This window comes from Dermacentor andersoni, chromosome 1, assembly GCF_023375885.2.
Source record: "Dermacentor andersoni chromosome 1, qqDerAnde1_hic_scaffold, whole genome shotgun sequence".
Taxonomy (NCBI): domain Eukaryota; kingdom Metazoa; phylum Arthropoda; class Arachnida; order Ixodida; family Ixodidae; genus Dermacentor; species Dermacentor andersoni.
The window spans coordinates 342,442,191-342,465,377 of NC_092814.1; the positions used below are offsets into that span (position 1 = coordinate 342,442,191).

General features: G+C 42.5%; 1 protein-coding gene across 1 annotated transcript; it reads left to right on the forward strand.

Annotated features, from left to right (window-relative positions):
- Positions 1-1,409: 1,409 nt before the first annotated feature.
- Positions 1,410-16,063, forward strand: LOC126516708 (uncharacterized). The gene is made up of 10 exons (XM_050166811.3): positions 1,410-2,549; positions 5,036-5,146; positions 6,210-6,304; positions 6,411-6,590; positions 9,753-9,846; positions 13,612-13,770; positions 13,936-14,142; positions 14,204-14,339; positions 15,190-15,263; positions 15,794-16,063. The coding sequence occupies exons 1-10, from the start codon at positions 2,421-2,423 to the stop codon at positions 16,061-16,063; spliced, it is 1,455 nt and encodes a 484-aa protein (XP_050022768.2). The 5' UTR covers positions 1,410-2,420.
- Positions 16,064-23,187: the final 7,124 nt, after the last annotated feature.

The window sequence follows — 23,187 nt, forward strand, 5'->3', positions numbered from 1 at the left end:
GACAACACTTGCAAACCCTATAATAGGTAGTGGCTGCCTTTGAAGGCATCCAACATGGTAGGCTACTGCTCGATGCCGCAGTGCCGGACGTACACAACGGAGCCGGATGTCAGCCTTCATATGTCAGCCCGCAGGACAAGAAGCTGCGTGAAGTTTACGATACTTAGAACCGACAAGCAGCCGTCGGCTACAACTCGGGCATGCAGCAAGCACTTCCGCGAGTCATATTCCTGGTACAGCGTCGGGGTTGCGATGTTCGGTGAGTAGCAGAAAGCGCGCACTGAGACGCTCGCCCGCGCGCTCAGCACTGTTAATGTCATGAAGCTTTGGTCAATGACCTTGTTGATTCTAGATAATGGCAAGTTCATTGCAACGAAAAGGCAACGGTAAAAAGCACATCAAAATAAAAGGCACGGCATATTCTCATGCTTGTGTAGCACCAACCAATGAGATGTACTGGATTAAGAAAAAGAAGCAGCGGGTAATTGCTCGTTGAGAGGACCGATAAATATACAGCGCGACGCAACTTGAGAAATAACTATACTGAAACGTCCGATGCTTCAGAAAAAAAAAGAAGATTGAATCGTCGAGACGGGACATCACAATAAGTCGCCGTCGTAAGCGTCGAAGTCCCTGTTATAACGAAATTATTTTTTAACAGCTCTGAGAGTATCCACGCAACAATGGTTGCTTGTGTACTGTCAAATGCTCATATGCTGCGGCCTAAAGCTCACGGCACGGTGCGAAAGTGAAACATTGTGCGCGGACATGCATGCAGACGCGCAGTTGGTCACCGCGAACCCGTGCGATGGCTGCATGGAGGCTTCATTTTGTTAAGCTCCACTTGGTTATACAGACAGCCCACTTTAAGAAGATATTTCACATAGTTCGCTCTTTGCGATAGCCGACCTTTCACGCAAGAAACCGGTTCGGGTGACTCCATCGCGGCGGCCACCCGCACTGGGCGATCACTGTACCTATTCGGTAAAGAGATAGTGTCCGTAAGCCATTCTGTACTTTGTTTGTCCAAGATTATTATTTTGACAGTAAGTAAAAGACTTCATTCGTTTCGAGAGTAACAGTAATGTCCAGGATCGCTCCCGCGTGCTGTTTTTATTGAGCGCCGAAACCAAAACTATGAGGAACGCGCCGCGTTATCCCTCATACTACGCAAGCCAAGCGCTTCCGACAGATAGCGACTCCGTAAGTCCTCGCCCCCAATAGCCATTGTATGATAGTGACTTATAAAGTGCCTTACATAGCCCTTGTATCCTGACCAAATAAATAAATAAACAAATAAATAAATAAATAAATAAATAAATAAATAAATATATATATATATATATATATATATATATATATATATATATATATATATATATGTTTGAAAAGAACAGAGAGAGAAAGCTTGCTACATAAGACCTGAAAATATAATGTCGCCTCACAGGCACCTACAAAGCACGCCGATCTTTGAATGGAATGTTGGTGAATTTTATTTAACGAATTTCTTGATTTACTTTTAGTTTTATACAACACTGAGCATGTGCCACTGGGTGTGCGTCCGTTCTTGGCCAAACCGAAATGGGCATATCCCACTACGATTCTACCATACAACATATAATGTTGGTTGGGAGACCTCCCAGGGAGCTCCAGAGGGCATTGCGCACATGCCACTCGATGTAAAGGTCCAAACGAGTTTCTCGCGTCGGCTTATTTCCATATATATATATATATATATATATATATATATACACACACATATGCTCTGAGCCACTCCCCGACGAGCGCGCAAGGAAACAGAAGCAGCAGCGCAAAAGTCGAAACCTTGCTTGATAAATTACGGATAAAGATAGCTTTTTCATCCGTCTGACCGACCCGCAGGCACAGCAGTCAGTGACGGCGAGTCGAAGCAGCGGTAAATGTCGTAGAGCTAAACCTGGCAGAAACAAAAAAGGCTGCCGAAACAAAAACCAGAGTTCGCTTGTGAAAACAGCGTATCCTTAAAAAAAAAAAAAAAGAACCCTACATATCCTTGCTTTTCTTGGCTCGTCATCGTCGTGCTCAGGGCGAATTGAAACCCAGAAATCAGCGGCATGAATGGTACGGCATTGCTGGTCGACAAAGCGGACGGAAAGCTTCGCACGACCAACAGTTGAAACCGCGCAGAAAAAGACGCGCGCCGGGCATGCCGTTAATGCCGCCGCGTCGTCCATCCAATCAGAAGCTACTATAGCTGACGGCGCGCCCCACAATTCCCTGCGATTGCTCGTTTTGGCGCTCAGTTAGTTCCTATATGCTCCTTATGCTAGGGTCATACGTGTGCGGCCGTCCGTCGCGCTCCTACGAGTACGCGCACTTCCCGAGCTCCGCGGTTCCCGCTAGCTTACGAACTTTGACGTCCGGCAGTAGTACCTTTCGAGATGGCGGGGGTAGTGTGTTTAGCCATCTTGGAAACAGGCGAGCGTAAAAAGCTCGTGCTGCCGACAGGAACCCATGCAGAACTTCTGGCGGCTTTGGCGCCATTTGTGCCCGTCAACGAGAACACACTGGTAAGTACCTTGAATACCTTGATAGCTTTGCATTTGGGTTGGATGGTTAATAGTGTCACTTCCGTAAGTAGTCATGCATGGTTGGCAAATTACAAGCAACGCGGACAGCTACAGAGGGACTCATGACAAGAGAAGCGCTTTTTGTATCCCTTTCTCTATGCATGTGCGCGCGCTTTTTCTCGCTGCTTGTAACTTCCCAAGCATGAATGCATGCCAACTCGCAACTTTGGGTACTTTTGGTGCAACTATTATGTACTGAAAAAACGAAGGCTCCCGTCCTTTCGATTTGTGTTTCTTTGTCTTAGTCTCTTTTTCGCGCTACAAGATACTTGTGACAATCGCTGCACTGACCCACTAGTTGAAACAAAGAACATGCATATCCTTCGCGTTGTGAGATTTGTCCGCACGTGGTATATTTACATGCGTGAGAGTAATTAATTTTCGGAACGTGACAAAAATTTAATACTACCAAGAATCGGCACGTGCTTCGGCGCAATACAGGGTGTTTCACTTAAGAGGAAGCTTTAGCTCGGGTGCTCCTATCTAAATGCATGTAAAAGGAGAATTCGTTTTTCTCGGCAACCACTGCACCAAATTTGACGGGGTTTGCTGCATTTAAAAGAAAAGCTTAAAATCTAGTGACTGTTGGTTTCGAATTTTCGATTTAGGTCCTCAAATTTTTATAAAAATCTGGCAAAAATCGCAAATTTTCAGAAAACGAAACTATCAAGTTTACAACTCCGTAACTCAGCCAGGAAAAATTATATCGCAATTCTGTGAATTGTACCTGATAGCAAATCTAAAGCGGACAAAATTGATATGTTACACGTGAACCTCAAAAAATGGAGTAATGTGTAATTACAACTTTTGCAGAACCTTCGTAAACAACGTAACGAATTCACGTAAGATGTAAACTGACGTATCAAATTTGTCCGCTTTGAATGGTCTAATGGATGCCGTTTACAGAATCGCGACATCTGTTCTTGATGCATAGCTATTAGCTTGTAAACTTCGTGCTTCTATTTTTTTCAAACGTCTGAATTTTTGAAAATCCTTTTAACAAAATTCAAGCCCTAAATCAAAATTCCGCTTCCAACAGTCACTAGAATTTAACTTTCTCTCTCAAATGCAACAAATTTCATTAAAATCGGTCCAGGGGTTATCGCAGAAAAACGTTTTTGCGTTTTTACATGTATTTGAATAGGCCGCGTCGGAGTTGGGCCCGAGCTAAAGCTTCCTCTTAATTTGAGTCATGCACATGCTACGTAGCTGGACAGAACCAAGGTAAAGTTGTTTGCCGTCGCTTGGAGATATTTTATGCATTCGGACTAATTAGATAATTGATCTTAATGAACTTCCCAATTATGATCATATAAATGGTTTGAGAAAATTGTAGAGCAACATGAATAACTCCCGATACAGCTTTCTGTTGCTCAGTACGCTGTACATAAATGTGCTTTTCCGAGTGTGAAAGATGCCCGCGAATACACGCAAAGTGCCTCGAGCGGCCAGTCGCGCGGCAATTTTGCGTGCATTCGTGGGATTCTTTAACGCTCAGAAAAACACTTTTATGAGCAACAGAAAGCTGTATGGGGAGTTTTTCATGTTGCTCTACAATTTTTTTATTTAGACCTTTGATCTAGTTATAATAATTGATAAGTTTATAAAGACATCATCTAATTAGGCAGACGCAAGAAATAATCTCAGTATCTCTCAGCCATGTGGCATTTGCATATTCTAATTTGGCTCAGGCTACGTGAAACCCCCCCCCCACACACATATATATATATATGCCAGAAGAAAGGAAACCGAGGGGCCCAATTTTTAGTAGTCATATCATAAGAAGCCAACAAAGACAGCATAAGAGAAATTACTTGCGCTTATTGAGTCAAATAAATGATAAGTTAATAAAAATAAAAATGAATGAAAACACAACTATGTATAGTTGTTCCTATATATATCTTTGTTGGCTTCTTATGATATGGCTAATAAAAATTGGGCCCCTAGGTTTGCTTTCTTCCTGTTCACATATAATTGCCACTTCAATGCTCTGTATTTTCTGTGCCGCCTACTTTGCCAAGGTGCTCTCCTGAGGCCTCTGGTGCATGACACATCACCGCACTAAAGTAAATATTAATAGCATGCAACATGATGTGACACTATTTGCATGCCCTTATTCATTCCCGATCGATAAAGCACGTGCCACTCAGATGCATGTTGTAATTAGCCACACTGTTTGTAGTTCTTGGATAATTTGGGTGTAGCTATTACATGGATAAAAATATCAATAGGAAACTGCGTCATCAGCTCGGGAAAAAAGTCTTAAGAGGTTGGAATGTAACAACATGAGTCTATACCATGTGATATGTTTCTATTCTTGCTCCTTTGGGCTGTGAGCAGGCTGCACTGATAGGCATTGGAAGAGCTGTAATAGTATGTGTGCACCCAAGAAACGCTGATATTTATAATTAAAATGCCTTGTTCAGCTCCAGGTCCACGACGACGATCTGGATGACTTCATTGACCTGGAGGCAGATGCCATAATTCCCACCAAGGCGAAGATAAAGGTGGCAAGAAAAACAGTGCCTCATACAGATGTGAGTGTATTCTTCTGAAATAGAAGTCAAGCAGCCACCAGGAAATTGTCTTTAGAGCGTGCTTGTGTTTAATTGTTTGTCTCCTCAGTGTGGCAAAAATGGAAAAATTTGACACAGTTAAAAGTGCATGGCATTGCTTGTGGAAGAGTTCAGGCAGCACGTGTCGAAAAGCTGTCGATCCAATTCACCCATTTCCTATGACCCAGTAAGGAAAAAAGTTCAAGGGCCCTTCATCAGGTTAGGGCAATGCAAACACACAAGCCTGGTGTGTAGATCACACACTTATTGTGTTTGTGAAGTATCAAACCACTGCATGCTGCAAAAAACAGCTGAAATTTGAATTTAGAGCTTGTGCGCCCTTCCTTTCAAGGGAGCCCCACATTTTGCCAGAGAATGAAAATCAGAGGCACTGCCTGCAATGTTGCCGACTATGACACGTCAGTTTGGTAAATCATTTATTGCAGAACCTGCAAAAAATGTAATTGTAAGTGCGGCGCACTGCGAAAATGGAAGAGAAAAAATAATAAAGGACGCGATACTTGTAATGGAAACATGACATCTCCTTGACTTAGTTGTCAGAGGAGACGGAGAAGGAAGGCATTCAAATTCAAGGGAGTCAGGATGTGGAGCTGTTAATTTTCAATCTGCACGTGATGAATCTGCACCTGATGCAGGTGCAGATTCAGGCGTAGGCATCAGGTTCAAGTAATCCATAGTTTGTTCCTCTTACCTATGCTACATAGAACTTGGCTGACTCTGCAGACTTGCTAGCTTGTCATGCTGCTTGGTATTGCCATTGTGCTGGAATTAGCTGGTGCATCTTACACTTAAAAGGGAAAATATTCTTTTAAGCCAAGTCAGGTTATCAAGCAATTTCAAATACCTTGCTGCTACAGCTCACGTTTAACTATAATTTCGAAGGGCTGTAATTGTTGCCAGCACCACAAATGGCCTTGTTGCAATATGCTTGAATTTATTAATTGAAAGCACAGCTTAGTGAAGTGACATTGATTCTTTCATTGAGGACCTCTGTTAATGTACAAATCGGAAACTGTTGCTGCAGGAAAGCATGATTGCTGTGCAGTGCACGAGCCCGGACACCAGCTTCTCAAATGCGTCCGACAATGCTGGCCCCACTAATGAGCTTCTTGGTCTCAGGTAAGAGCTGGTACTTCATAGTAAAGGCACAGAAAGGCCCTTTGTCATTCACTGCAGCTAAAAACAGTTACTATTTTGTGAACTTAACAATAACAATCCTTTTCAGTGATGGCTCCTCCATCGTGGAGGTGCATGTGCCACTTCAAAAGCAGTTTGACTATTTGGACTTTAAATTGCCATCATTCGGCCCATACGAAGAGGTCCTACAGCGGAAAGAGCCCGTGGGGGGACCAGTGAGGCGAGCAATCATTAACCGCCTTTTTCAAGCGTGTTTCGAGATAGTATGGTAAGCAGTGCTTTTGCATTAACCTAATATCTGGTCCCTTGTTATGTCGACATGCGTAGAAGTTGGCCTCCAGCCCCACCTGTTAAGGACCGCTGTGATAGCAATCACGCTGGTCCCTAATGTTGATGACTGGTGGACTTTCTTTATTGTAGAATTCTTAGTTCGAACCACCTGGTGCCAAATAATTTCTTTATAGGTCTTACTGGTATCCGTCTGGAGTGACTGAATTTGGCAATAAACCAGTTATACCACTAAATAAAAAAATAATTTCAGTAGGTTAATGCTGATATAAAGCACAGATATTTCTGGTGGTAAACCTTTTGTGGTAAGCCTCTCACAGTGCTGCTAAGACTGCTGTCATGGTACTGCTGCCTTCTTTTTTTCATGAAACAATGAAACAAGAGAAAGCAGGCTCCCATCGTAACACTGTCGTTAGGGCATTCACCTTCGGTGTCAAGGCAGGCAGTTTGAATCACAGTACTAATGATTCACGTTTATTTTTCTTTCTTTCCCATTTCAACTTTTCTTGCTTTTGCACAAGCGGTATATTACAGCAAAAAACTTAATTTCTCGTGCAGTGTTTTAGTGTTGAATTGAGATATGAGAACTTATGTTTATAAACTGGAACAGCTGTTGATCTTAGTATTGTGTGATATTGCAGACACGTATACTCCCTATTAGGGAAAGTTCTGACAGCCATAGCTTCCACATTATTTAACCTCAGGATAGCTTGCACACATTTCTCCGCAAGCTTCTAGTGGTTTTGGTTGTACTAACACTTCGAGGTTCCTCGAGGTTCTTCTTGCCTTTTTTTAGTTTTAAGATATGTGGTAAACGAAGAATATAGGCTTTTTTTCATGGTCAAAAAGTAATAAACTTTGTATATGCTGTGCAATAGTAAAAAATATTCAGCTGGTTGTTACTAGATGCAGTGATTTATTAGCGGGTTCCCAGCTGCAACAACGAGTGAACCAGGTGGAACTGCTTACTTAGTGCAGGGAATTGGCTAAAAAACCAGTTGAACAGGTAAGCGATCTAAATCTGATTGCCCAACTCATATTGCAATACCAACCATCTCAAGGCCCATTGCAAGGTGCAGTAATCGCGTAGCCGAACAAGCTCTAGGCAACTACAGTGAAAATATTCTTTGACATTGCAATGAACACACGGCAGTCCACAGCACTAGTGACTGAGAGGCTGTTGAACACAGTGCTATGCTTACAATTTTGTTGTGTACCAGACCATCAGGAAATCGATTGCAAATTTATGTAACCTGAAGAATGAACTGAAGCACACAGAACGCAACAGGCCAACTATTCAGGAGGGTACAACCGTGTTTAATACTAGGTGTTTCAGCGAACACTTTAAAAAAAATTTTAAAGGTTGCCTGGGGCACATAGCACAATTCTAGTTCATGAGCTGGTCTACTCAGAGGCGGATATTATTTGCAAAAAAAAATTGAAATGCATAATCGACTAATTAACAATATTCACTAATTAACTACTTTCCTAAAAAACATTGTTTTATGTATTCAAGCACAAAAGTACTTGGAACGCCAATGCATTTCTCCACAAATTGCGGGAATCAATATCTCGAAACTGGTGTCATCCTGAGAATTCGTTCCAAGTGAATCCGCCTTGCAAACCCCATGGCTACAATTTGTAAATTGCAATATGGCCCGTAAGGTAACTAGTTAAAAAAACTTAATTAGTGCACTTCCATTACTTAGTCGATAAGGCATTTAAATTTTTTTTTGCATGCCGCCTCTTCAGTAGGCCAGCTCATAAACTAGAATTGTGTTATCTGCCACAGGCAACCTTTAAATATGTTTGTAAGTGTTCACTGAAACACCCTTTATACTGCCTGAAGTAGCATTCCAATACCACGAAAAAAGTGCTGAGCCCAGATAAACAGAAGTACTTATTCTCAGGCTAGTTGGTTCATAACTGAAAAGGAAAATAACTTCACAAGAAAACCCACACAAGAAGGAACATATAAAGTGCCACTGATGTGATTACGGATGCCTTTCACTGCGTTAAGAAAACATGAAAGACATCCGGTGTAGTCATTACAAATGTACCAGCGTAGCTTCTTTGGCGCTTGCTAATGAAGAAATTTAGTTTCTAGATTTATATTTGGGTGGCTGTTGTGTGCAGCCTAGTCCAAGTGCTGCTATGTGGGTGTAGTTTTGGTAGGTATGTGTTAATGCTACTGCAGGCAGCTGCATATTAATGTGGCTATATTGTTGTGAATAAAATAAGCTGGAGGGTGGCACCTTCTTGGTTCCACATATTCTTACACCACAATGCAATTTCACACATAACTTCTGCTTCTGCAAGGTGACTTGCAGGCAGAATAGTCTCACTACCTTAAAAGGTTATAATGTAAGTGCCAAAAAGTAGTAATTGACCAACAAGCCAGATAGCCCCTTCAGTCACGAATTAGACTAACATGGATTACTTGTGCAAGTTAATTATTGGTTGCAAGCATTACTAGAAAGAAAAAAAAAATCCGCAATTGCTACAAAAACGCCCCCTGTTACACCACCCGTCAAACACCAGTGCCTTCTCCAAAGCGATCTTCGGTAGCGATAGATTTTCCTCAGTACAACGGAGGTACTTGAGGTAAAAAGAACGTTCAATTTACCTTAAGCGTAATTTTATGATCTATTCCTTGCCACAACTGCACAGATATGGCAAAAATAGGTCGTGTCTACAAATGTGTACAGTGACTGAAGGGGATACGTTGCATGCCCTAAACAGAGGTGTAGTGCCACCTGCATCCTGCACTTTTATAAACAGCTTACTGCATTGCCTATGTATGTGTGCATGTGTGTATGTTTATATGCTTGCATTCATGGCTGTAGGAAACTGAAGTTGCGTAGTGTATTTCCTGAGTTCCTTTAAAATGTAACTTTTTGTCTGACATGAATCTTTTTTTTTTTTTTTTTTGCTTGGACAGAGTGGTTTGCAGGTTGGCCTATGTTGAGTCAGGGGCTGATAACCAATTATCATTTCTTTCAACCATTTATAATATACCTAAGAAATAATGATTGCATTAATTGGCTTTTTGAAGATTCTTTACAACTTTAGTGCTTTCCTGAGATGTTTTCATGCTGTACTGATAATACAAGCATTATATTGATACATCTCTTCTGAATAGGTACCCTTCTAAGGAGCTTTACTGCACTGCAGTGGAGCAACTAATTCAAAAATATCCGCACTTGCGTGACAACGTGAAGATAGGCAGTGGCATGGTGAGTAAAACTTTTCCCATCTTTCCCTTCCCATTTTAGTACATAGGTGTCTCATTGAGGTCTTATGCAGTGGTTCTGACAGCTGGATTGATGTGGTGTGGCAGAGCTCATTGCAGGGTCTTATAATCAGGCAAGGACAACAAGAAGGAAGATGCGCAGTTTATTAAATGCAATGATGAAATGAGGATGGGCATTAATGATTGTGTTTATGAAACTAGGAAGCCTAATTCAGAAACCTTGAATATTGTGTAACTTCACTCAGGCACCTCAAATAACTGAGTCTTTTTATGTAATATGCAACGAGCTCAGATTATATCCAGGAAATGGATAGAATATATCCAAATCTGGGAAACTCGTGCTACAAAGTTGAGATCTCTAGTGGTGTGCTGATACCATACATCACTAAAAGCTTCATGGAGTTCTCAGTGTTATGTATCCTGGGTTCACTTACACAAAAGAAGGAAGATCCAACAGAATGAAATGGCAGAAATAGAACTAGTATAGAACGACAAAAAGCTGAGCTAGTTGGTAAGGATTCATTATGCAAAAAAAGTGAGGCATGTTGTCCAGTTCTCTTGTGTCCTGTCTGCACGCCTCACTTTTTTTGCATAACAGAACTAGTACTTAAAATGCTTTTTTTTTTTCATGCACAGTAGCATTATTTGTTTTGAAAACATACCGGGTGTTCTAGCGAACACTAAAAAAAATTTAATGGTTGCCTGTGGCATATAGCACAGTTGTAGTTCATGGGCCGGTCTGTTTAAAGAGGCGGATATTACCTGCACAAAAAATTGAAATGCATAATCTACTAATTAAATAATTAATAAGCTTTAACTAATTACCTCATGGTCCATATTGCAGTTTACAAATTCTAGCCGTGGAATTCGCAAAGCGTATTCCCTTGTAAAGAATTCTCAGGATAACACCACTTTTGAGATATTGATTTCCGAACTTTGCAGAGAAATGCATTGGTATTCAAGTTACTTTCGTGCTTTAATGCATATAACGACGTTTTGTGAGGAGAGTAACTGGAATGTTAATGCACTTAATGTTCGGGAATTAATATCTTGAAACTGGTGTCATACTGTGAATTCGTTCCGAATGGATCTGCCTTGCGAACTTTACTGCTAAATTTGTAAATTGCAATACAGGCCACAAGGTAATCAGTTCAAAAATGTAATTAGTGAATGTATGTTAATTAGTCGATTATGCATCTTGTGCACTAGGCGCAAACACACACAAGACACAAGGGAGGAGATGGGGCAGAGCGCCACTTACAACTGCTTTATTTGGAGGCACACCACACACTTATATAGCCGGCTCAGACGCAAGGAACACAATCAGATCAAGATTGATATGAAAGTGAACAGGTTAAACATTTCTTCTCGGCCATATATAAAAATATTGATGGGTTGCTGACACACACGCTTCCTTTCTTTCCGATAAAGAAAGCTTAAATTCCTGAGCTTTTTTATCCTTACTCTTTGCTAGAATACGCGCCCCTGCAAAACATGGCTCACAAGAGCATGACGGGCAGGACTTAATGTGCTTGGATATGTTTGGCCCTTCTTTATCTTGCTCTACATTTCTTACATGTTCCCTAATTCGGTCGTTAACGCAGGGCTCAGTTAGCCCTATGTAGGAGCGGCTGCATAAGAGGGAGATTTCGTACACGACACCTTCGGCGCACTTCATGATCGGTCGCCCGTGCTTGGTGCTGCATCCATTTTTATCTTCACATATTCTTTTGATACGAGAACAAAGGCTTCCTAGCTTCTTGGGGGCTGAAAACACAAGCGGTACCCCATGTCTGCTAGCAACCTTCTTTAAATTGTGGGCCATCTTGTGTACATAGGGCACCACCACAGGCCTCAACACCTCATCTCGAGGGGGATCTTCCTCAGCTCTCACAGCCGCACTCATTTTTTGTACTAGGCTTTAAGCGACTGCCATCACAATTGAATCAGGGAATCCAGCTGGAGGCAGCCTAGCCAATTGGTTCTGCCAGCTAAACTGCATCTTGTGAGGGCACGATTTTCCGAGGGCAGATTTTAGGCAAAGTGAAGCAATTCCCCTTTTTATTAACTTCGAATGGGCGGAGTCGCATGGCAGGAGCCCTTTTTTTTGCACGAGGTGCATATGCCCAACAAATCTGATCCGCACAAAACTTAATGGTTATATCTAGAAACTGTAGGCAGTTACCCTCAGGCACTTCAACGGTGAATTGCAAGTCATTTCTTTATCGAAAAGAAAGGAAGTATGTGCATCAGCGATCCATCAACATCTTTATATATGGCTGAGAAATATTTAACAGTTCACTTCCATATCAATCTTGATCTGATTGCGTTCCTTGCGTCTAAGACTGCTATATAAGTGTGTGGTGCGCCTCCGAATAAAGCAGTTGTAAGTGGCGCTCTGTCCTGTCTCCTCCCTTGTGTCTTGTGTGTGTTCGCACCTAGTACTCAAGACGAATTGTGACCAACTCGCCCAACAAGATGTCCTTTTAAGTTGATTATGCATTTCAATTTTTTTCGCAAGTAATGTCTGCCTCTTTGAATAGACCAGCTCATGAACCAGAATTGTGCTATCTGCCACAGGCAACCTTTGAAATCTTTTTTAAAGTGCTTGCGGAAACAACCTGTATATATACTAGACAGGAAAGGGATGCGAAGAGCAGGCTGGCAACTGCCACCGGAAGGGGCACAACGCCTGCCTACCCTTCAGAAAGCAGGAGACAGCAACAGAAATAGAAGATAGGAAGAAGGGGATGGAAGACAAAAGAAAGATTGCTCATCTCAAAGAATTAGGTAGAACACACACAATACAGGTCACACGCAGTAGGGCCGGTCACTGCAGGCCACGCCACTAAATATTGTTGAAATAGAAAAAATAGTGTCTGAGTTCCTGTCACTCGGAAACAGAAATAGGCTACAAATGTGAACCTAAGGTAGATTCTTTTAGAAAAGTAAGAGTGTGATGCACCTGATTGCGTCGAAACTCACAACCACTGGGGTACAAATATTTGTTGAGTGTCGTACACTGCAGGCCAAGAAGGTGACAGTCTCTCACAAGCGACGTGCGCTGTGCAGTGGAAGCAGGACACTACAGTATCAGTGGACATGATGGACCAGCCACATGTCCTTGTCATTATAAACGTTCGCACACGCTCACACAGCCAACCCTTAGCTTGAGTAGTAGTGCTCTAGTGCGACAAGGCAAGCCTTGATCGCGAACACGGGGTGGGAACATTCCATTTGCGATGCGCTAGTCTGGATGCTGCTTGAGTAGGTGTTGACAAATCACAAGACGAGCTTCATGAAGCTTGCACAATATTTCAGGGCAGGCACAGCTGTTATGAGCGCAAGTGAAGCCAGCCGAACAGCCTCGTTATTTCTGGCGACCTTTATGTGTGAAGGTATCCGTTGGGCAACGAGAGATATGTCATATGAGACAATTTTGTTGGCAGAGTCATTAATGCTGCGCACAACTGGACAGTCAATCTGACTGCGTTGTAAACTGCTAAGGGCAGCGCGAGTCTGTAAAGGTGGCAATCTTACACTTACACAAGTAAAACAACCAAGATCCAACAGAATGAAATGGTATAAATAGAACAAGTACCCTTAAAAAAATTTGTGATGCACCGTAACAGGTAAAAGGCTTTTGTTCTAGGTATGCATACACATTTCTTTAGCCAACTGGAATTCTTGTGTGCTTTTATGCACTAAAGTAACGTCTTTTATGCCTCTTTGTTCAAATAATCTACAGGAATCGTGGAAAGTTGCCCTCAAGAATAAGTTTAAGAACAACAGAAAGAAGGCAGTGAATGTGTCTACGGAAATGCAAGCGGTTCGGGCCCAGAGCTACCGCAAGAGTCCCAGGGAGCCAGTGGTGGAGGTGGCGAACAAGAAGCTATGCCGCCTCTCTGTTAGTGTTTGTTAATTATTTCTGTTTTGTTTTGCATGCCCTTCTGAAAAATTTAGGTAAAGTGTTGTCAGTGGTGCACATCTTTCGGCTGTTTTTTGTTTCACTGATATTTTTCTTTTAACTATCAAAGTTACGTCACTGAGGTGCTGGTTTTACATATTGCAGGACAACAATGACCTCATCATTTATGGGGAGACCATGGAGTCGCGACAAAAACATAACGAGTGGCTACAGCAACATTTTGCAACTGCTGATCCAGAAGATTTGCGGCCACGTCTTCTTGCAACAGCCAAGGAACGGCACGAGTGTCTTCGCCGAATCACGTTGTCGGAGGCGCTCCTGCAGTATCCTTTCCTAGCAACAGAACACTCGGTATGCTTATGTTCAACGTTTTCATGCCGTTCATGTTAATCATAATGGTCTCTATTTTCAGCTGCTGATGGAGTTCAATATATTGTTCAAAAGAACAATACTCGACAGTATTGAGCATGGCTGCAGCCGTCTGTGCAGCATCATTCTCGACCACGCGGAGCAGGACGAGGTTGTTCAATTCTCTGCCATGGCTTCTGGTAATTTTATGTGTTGCTATTTTTTATAGATTTTCAGTGTTGACAAAACTGCTACTCCTTTCGGGGATCAACCATTTCTGTATATACATAAGTTACATTATAATAAAATCTTTTGCATAATTACTTTTATTCACTTGAGCTAAATGTACCCAGAGCAAGTAACTTCTTTACTCTCACATGCAAGCTACAACAGGTTTTTTCAAGCTGTAGAGGATTAACCACTATGAGAGAGCATGCCGTGTTTGTAGGAGCCTGCTTAATGCGACTTCATATGATGATTATGATTGGTAACTGTCTTCTAAAGATGTAGTTCTGGCACCACACTGAATTTGCTCATTCAAAACTAGAAATCTGCACGAGGTTACTAACATCCGGGTTGGATTCTTGAACACTAGGAATGAGCTGTTTTCTTTGTAATATGCTGTGTAAGGTGTGCTTGAGATGGCCAGAAACGTTGACTACACCGCATGGGTACACTTTCCAGTGAATATGAAACAGCTTTGTAATAATGTAACAGCATTGCAAACAACTGTTGCATTAAAAGTTTATAGCAAAAACTACAACTTGGATAACATTCTTGCGTAAGCAGACCGAGATAAAATGAAGACTTAGATGTGGTGCTTGCATCTACCTTTTGTCCCTGTGCGCTTGCGCAAGAATATAGAAGTTCGCATGCCAACAAGCCCAGCATGCAGCAGCGCTACAGAAATGGCAAGATGTGTGCCCTGTCCCTTTATAGCCTTATGCATGAAGTAACTATGCCGATACATGCATAGCTCTAGCTAATTTTTTTCTTTACATAAAATAAGAGAGTAAAATAGTACTGAAGTGTATCCTTCACTGTTTGCAGAGGATGGTGTGCTTGGTGTCCTGAACTTCATTGCAGGCCGCTGCAATGAATCACTTGATGCTATCTTAACAGAAGTAAGTGCTTCAAGACAGAGGAGGTATTAACATATACAATAGCTGGACTGGAGCACAGTTGTGTTAATCTCCTTTTGGACTGCATGTGGGGCCTGTTTCTGCCTATCATAACTTTCTGGGGGCACTGCGCGTCTGCTCTTCCCTCGCTAGATGGGAGCTGCTGACCCTTTTGCTCAAGGGAGCCTAAACACACTGATTTCATCTGACATCTGTTGCTGAAAACTAATGCTTAGCGAAAATTTAATGACCATGTTTTGTGTAGTCCCAGTGTATTAGTTAGCTTTTATTTAAGGTCTTGGTTAGCTTATTTCTGAATTGTGTGCTTTGCGCACATATGCTGTGACTTTCAGTAAGACAAATTTATTTCCATATCTGAACATGCCCCCTTTTAGGAAAACTTAAATATAACACACTTTATGAATGAATAAAACAAGGCATTTGCTTTTTTGTAACCATCAAAATTAGGGGCTTGTTATGGAGTGACCTTAGGTTCGTGTAATAAAATTGTTAATTTTTGTTTTGTTCCACAGACAGCTGCGGTCCCACTAACTCCATGCCTCCAGAGGGCATCTGATGGCTCCCTCGCGCTGCACATCGATGCGCAGCGATTGTTTGTGACGTCATCACTGCTAGCAGGCCTGGCCTGCCTTTTCGCTTCGTTCTGGGTATTCCACATTGTATACCCAAAAAAGGCCCACAGGATTTTAACATTCATTGAGCACTGCTTTCTGGATTTGTGTTACACAAAGCCACGGGTGAAAGCATTAGAGTTAGTAAATTTCTACAAGAACTGTTGCTAGGCAAAAAATTTTTCAGATTCATATCCTCAGAAAAGTGTATAAAAATTATTTTGCCTAACAAAAGCACTGTTTGAAGGTCAGTACGCTATCACTGGGTCCAATGATAATCTCTAGTGCTCTCTCATTTGCTTGTTGCAATACTTTAGAGTTAGATTTTGTATTGTGTGTCACTTTGTTTTCACTGTACTTTACCTTCACTACATCTTGAATGTGTTGTGACAGTTTTCCTTTTGCTATGAAAGATATGGTGGGCAGTTGCCTACACTAATGTGATAGTATGAATGCTTGCTGTATTTATCACGATTGTTTCATTTCGCTGGGGCAGCAATGGTCATTAGCAGCAGATGCTATTTGCCCTTAAGTGCAATATTTTTATTTTGCATAGTATTGTTCATAATGATCCACTGAAGGCACTGCACACCCATGTTCTGGACAACTTCCTGTTTGAAGATATCTGCATATTCAGTGGGTCTAATGTGAACATCTCTACTACTGACTTATTCACTACTTCTTAAATGTGTTGCACTGTGATAGTACGAACGCTTGCTGTATTTACCACATGGTTGTTTCATTTCGTCTGGGGCAGTAGTGGCCGTTAGCAGATGTCATTTGGCCTTAAGTGCAATATTTTTATGTTGCATAGTTATGGTTCATACTGATCCATTGTATGCACTGCACACCCATGTTCTGGACAACTGCCTGTTTGGAGGAATGATCTGCATATTCAGTGGGTCTAATGTGAACATCTCTAGTACTGCCTGTGTATTTATGAGTTAGATGTTGTATTGTGTGTCACTTTGTTTTCACTGTGCTTTATTTTCACTACATCGTGAGTGCGTTGAGTTTTCCTTTTGCAGTGAGAGATATGGTGGGCAGTTGCCGGCACTAATGTGTGATATTACGAATACTTGCTGTATTTACCACATCGTTGTTCCATTTCGTCTGGGGCAGTAATGGCCGTTAGCAGCAGATGCTATTTGCCCTTAAGTGCAATATTTTTATTTTGCATAGTATTGTTCATAATGATCCACTGAATGCACTGCACACCCATGTTCTGGACAACTGCCTGTTTGAAGAAATCTGCATATTCAGTGGGTCTAATGTGAACATCTCTACTACTGACTTAGCTTCACTACTTCTTAAATGTGTTGCACTGTGATAGTACGAACGCTTGCTGTATTTACCACATGGTTGTTTCATTTCGTCTGGGGCAGTAGTGGCCGTTAGCAGATGTCATTTGGCCTTAAGTGCAATATTTTTATGTTGCATAGTTATGGTTCATACTGATCCATTGAATGCACTGCACAACCATGTTCTGGACAACTGCCTGTTTGAAGGAATGATCTGCATATTCAGTGGGTCTAATGTGAACATCTCTAGTACTGCCTGTGTATTTATGAGTTAGATATTGTATTGTGTGTCACTTTATTTTCACTGTAGTTTAGTGGGATTGCACATTGAATGTGTTGTCATATTTTACTTTGCTATGAGAGATCTAATGGGCAGCTACCAGCCCCAGTCTGTATTAGTACAAATATTTATTATGCTTATCACAGCATTTTAAGGCCATGCCTCAGGCCATTAACTCATGCCTGACTTTTTTATGAGAAACATGTCAGAACTAATAAACAATCACTCATGCTTGGGATCTTTGAAATCATCCTTGTGGTCTTTCAATTGTCTTCGAAATACTTCCACATCAGCCCCAAGAAACACCAGGATGGGCTTGAAAAATTACTCTCGGAAAGAACCGAGAAAACGATGACTGAGGTGAAAAAAATACTCAGATCAGCTCCAACAAACTACAGAATGGGCTTAAAGATTACTCTCGAGTAGAGCTAAGAAACCTTGATAACGAGGTAAAAAAATACCCTCACATCAGTACCAAAAAACTCGAGAATAGGCCTGAAAATAACTCCCAGGAATAGCCTGGAAAACCGGATAAATGATGTAAAAAAGTAATCTCACATCACCTCCAACAAACTCCAGAATGGGCTTGAAAAATTAACTCAGATAAAGCTGAGAAAAGTTAATGAAAGAGGTAAAAAAATACTCCCGCATCAGAGCCAAGAAACTCGCGAATGGGCATGAAAAATTACTCTCGGAAAAAGCTGAGAAAAGTTCATGAAAGAGGTAAAAAAATACTCTCGCATCAGACCCAAGAAACTCTCGAGTGGGCTTGAAAAATAACTCTCAGGAATAGCCGCTAGAACTTTGTGATGGAAGTAAAAATATAGTCCCGCTATCGTCCCTAAAAACCTTCACACAGATTAAAAAATTACTCTCGTTTCTACATGCAAAAACTTGGTCAGCATGGTAGTAAATTTTTACCTCGGCTGGTACGTAGTAAAAAAAACCCAGAAAAGGGAATGCGATACAGGACGAGCGGTTTACTCCCATTTCGCGTTATTTTTGTTTAGTGTGAGCGATCACGTTGTAAACGAAAGTGACTCACAGGTGGGAGTATAATGTTTGTCCTCTACACTCTAAAGAAAGTTTAACCCTTTCGGGTGTATATCTGCCACACAACCATGATCGTCATATGCCTTGCTTGCGTTTCCTTACTTGAAAACGGCGCGCCCGCAACTTTCTTGTCGGCAATGCTATGTCATGCTGATAACGTGCATTCCCTTCGTTACTGGGAAGTACCAGGCTCGCAGCGTTAAAGAAAGAAAACGCGGACAAGACAGGTGACGTTTATTGTTGTGTGGCAAGATACGACTCAAAGGCTGTACACTTTTCTTACACTCTTAGACAAAGGTACACCCTTTGAGGTGTATATCTGCCACACAATAATAATCGTCACCTGCCTTGCTTGCGTTTGCTTTCTTGAAAACGCCGCGCCCGCTACTTTCCTGTCGGGAATGCTATGTCATGCTGATAACGGGAATTGCCGTTCGTTACTGGGAAGTATACCGGGCTTGCAGCTTTAAAGAAAGGAAATGCGGACAAGACAGATGCATTCTAAGAACAGTTTACACCCTTTGGAGTGCCCCATCTGCCACACAAAAATAATCCTCGTCTGCCTTGATGCGTTTCCTTTCTTTAACGCTGCGAGCCCGGTACTTTCCAGTAACGAACGGCACGCGCGTTATCAGCATGATAGCATTGCCGACAGGAAATGCTATCATGCTGATAACGCGCATGCCGTTCGTTACTAGAAAGTACCGGGCTCGCAGCGTTAAAGAAAGGAAACGCATCAAGGCAGATGACGATTATCGTTGTGTGGCAGAAAGGAGTACTCCAAAGGATGTAAACTGTTCATAGAGTGTGAGGTTTATTACACTCTAAAAACAGTTTACACCCTTTGGCGTGCCCCTTCTGCCACACAACGATAATCGTCATCTGCCTTGATGCGTTTCCTTTCTTTAACGCTGCGAGCCCGGTACTTTCCAGTAACGAACGGCATGCACGTTATCAGCATGATAGAATTCCCGACAGGAAAAGAGCGGGCGCGGCGTTTTCAAGAAAGGAAACGCATCAAGGCAGATGATTATTGTTGTGTGGCAGAAGGGGCACTCCAAAGGGTGTAAACTGTTATTAGAGTGTATTGTGTGGCAAGATACAACCCAAAGGGTGTAATTTTGTTTAGAGTGCTATACACTGTAAACGGAAATCACTCCGAGGTGGGAGTATACTGCTTGTCCTATAGCGACCCCCCGGTTCGGAGTTTATTATGCTCCGTATGATCGGAGTAGAATTTTTACTCCGTACGAGCGGAATTCTTGCGTGGAATTATGGGAGCTTTTTTCTCTGTCTTTTCTTTATTTTTTGCTTTGCAATTGACGGAGTTTTTTCGAGGTGCAACGGGAGTATAAAAGAGGCATCGCGTGAGTTTGCGCGAACATGTTTACATGCAGAGGCTGCTGGTCAAATTTCGAAATATGCACACGAGACCGCGTCAAATTCGACGAAACAAGTCAATGAAAGCACATATATCATGACATACATAAACATTTCAGAAACGCCCAATGCAGAAATTTGAAAGACATCCCACGTACACGCGATACTCAAGAAGCAACGGTGCCAGTATATATAGCCACGATACTGTGTGCCTCGAAACCGCCTAGGGAGCAGCTGTGCTGTTTTCAGAATTACGACTCACATGCTCGTTCATACGAGATCTGCCTCTCTGAAATTAACAGAATACCTTAATCAAAACAAAACTGTTAATTCAAAATAGTGAGAGAAAAAAAGTTAATGGCGTAATTTTTCAAAATTATCATGCCATTCTGTGAGTGATGAAGCGACTTCGCACACTGCCGGCGTTCGCGGGCAAAAAGTAGTGCGTTAGTTACAGTAAGCAAGAAAAATGTAAGTGCATGCGCTGCACAGCAAAATTAAATTTGTGCGATATAGTGGTAGCGTAGCAAGAAATTATTACGTGTGAGCATGACCCGCAGCAGCCGACGTAACACAGAAAAATGCGCAGTTATACATTTTATACACCGCACTACTTTCTCTGCGTCCAAGCAATCTGTCTCGGTTGCGAAAAGGAGCTACATCGCTGATCTGTCGAGTGAATCCCTGAACTCGGAGCCAGCAGGCATGCGTCTAAATCAGTGTCTCGGATAGAGCGTAACGTTAATGCAATATCGGAAGCAACGACGTGACCAAAACCTATATGCGCGATAACAATTCGATTCACATCACTCAATAAGAAGCTTTATTTTCAGTACGCATACTTATGTCCTACCGTTTTTCTTCGGGCGAGGATATCCGTTCACAGATACATAAAAACAGTTGCTTGCACTCCGGTCTTTCTCACTGGCAACACAGCACCGCAACGAACCTGGGTTACGCCATTCATGCGCGACTAGCACGGATGTCGTCGCTCGAACAGTGGCTGCTGTTGCCATTGCTACGCGGTCCTTCCAAACACTACACTGGACGTTGTCAGCATGTACTCAAAAGGACATAGAAGTCGCATTTCACGTACTGAAGAACACAAGACAGGGTGACGCAGCACGAAAACACAGCCAGAACGTGAGCCGGCATCACGAGCCAGTGAGCAGCTTCGAGGTATACCTAAGCCTTTTTCCGCACTTGAAAACGTGGCTCTTGCAATCATCGTTGTCAGCAAAGTGATCACAGCTAATGTACTTGAAGCTGAGATACAGTCAGCTTCAGGCATGCCTATAACACTTTCTGGAAGGAAATACGGGAAACAAATTGACGAAACGCTGTCACGGAACGACACTTTACACACGTAAACAAACCGTCAGCCATGAGCACTGCCCGCTCCGCCGAACGCGCCCGGTCGCTGGCGAGGCGCACAGCGTCATGGGAAGCGCCACGTGACCAACCTGTATCGGCGGAGGGGAGTTTTATAAAACTCCCTGTCGGAGTTTCACGGGAGAACAAGATTTTTAAGCGGAGTAAAATCGCGTCATGTCGCCTTAATACTCCCGCAGCTAGCTAGCGGAGTGAAACGAGGGAATGGCGCTGTTTTGCTCCCATACATCGGAGTAAATATTTGAGGAGGGGAGGTATTAGGGCACATCACCTCTTAAAAACTCCCAGGTGGGTTTATTTTCGTTTACAGTGTAGTGTAGCGACCCTCCAGTTGGGGGGAGTTATCTTATATTCCGTATGATGGAGGTAGAATTTTTACTCCACGCGAGTGGAATTTTAGCGCGGAACCGTGGGAGGCTTTTTCTATTTTTTATTCCTTTAATGGACGGAGCTTTTTAGAGGCACAACGGGAGTATAGAAAGATGTATCGCGTAAGTTTGCGTGAAGATTTTTATGCTCATCGACGGCAGCGGCAGGCAGCTCGAACGCTTCACGCAGCCTAAAGTGTTACCTTCCGTATTCGCAGGCTTGGCGACAGTGGATGCTGTTTTTTGACATCAGGGAATTGCACCTTGACTGTTGAATAGTTTCGCCGATAGCCGTACACCGAAGAGAAGTGCCGAGGGAATACGTTACTACCGCTCAACGATCCGGCCTTGTCCGCCCCCTCATTCTGTGCACGGAGACGGCAGCGACAGGCAGCTCGAACGCTTCACCCGGCCTAAAGTGTTACCTTCCGTATTCGAAGGTTGGTAGCTTACACTTATTTACTATTGCGTAAAACACTATTGAGATAGCATTGCTGCTGCCTCTGCTGTCGCACGAGTGACATTTGTATGCATGTTTTAATGGCGGGCTCACAAGATTCGGTGATGCGTAATGATGTTTGTGGCACTTGCGTCAAAAATTTTTTAGACAATCAGCAATCATCGACACGCATCGAGTTTGACGCATGTTTCAATGTATAGGAAAGTGTTCGGGAGTGACGACAAAGGCGTTTAAGCAGATCAATGTGCCCAGTTGCCAAATGACTGGCAATGCAGTTCCTGTGCAAATCCTGATCATGGCAGGTCGTCAGATGACGATTATAAGACAAGGGAAGAGCCGAGCAGTGTTGATAAACTGAGCTACATTCAGAAAATGCTAACCCCTTTGCTGCCTCTCTCCGAGAAAATGGAATCAGTATTAGAAATGAAACAAACCATTCATAGCATTGAGAGATCTGTGCAAATGCTCTCTGATAAACATGATTAGTTTGCAACGCGGTTGAAGAAGCAATACCAGGCGATAATCTTCAGAAAAGGGTGACTGAAATAAAAGCGGCAAATCCAAGGGAAAAAATGCCTCGGTCGAAGAAAGAGCTAAATGAACTTCAGCAATATAGTAGGTGACAGAACCTAGAGGTTCACTGCATTCAAGTAGCAACAAATGAAAATTTGTTGGCCGTAGTAAACTCTGTGGGTGAGCCACTGGGCTGCAGGAATTGACAGACTCTGACATTGACAGTATTCATAGATTGCCCTCACGCCCAAACCGTGTGCCACCCAACATCATTCATTTGGCCACTCGCAAGATAAAAGAGCAATGTAAGGCAAAGGCTAAGCTACTAAGACAGTCGGATGTCAGCTTTTTTGAAAACTTGACAGCGCTAAGTAAGAAGCTTCTTTATATTGCACCTTCAAATATAGTGGAGAGAGGCTACCACTTCGTATGGGAACATCGCAGAACAGTGCTTGCACGCAAGAAACCAGGAAACTGCAATTAAAATTTCTACTGAAAGCGATTTCGAGAAGATGGTATAAATGTTCTGGCCTGCATAACTTGCTGGA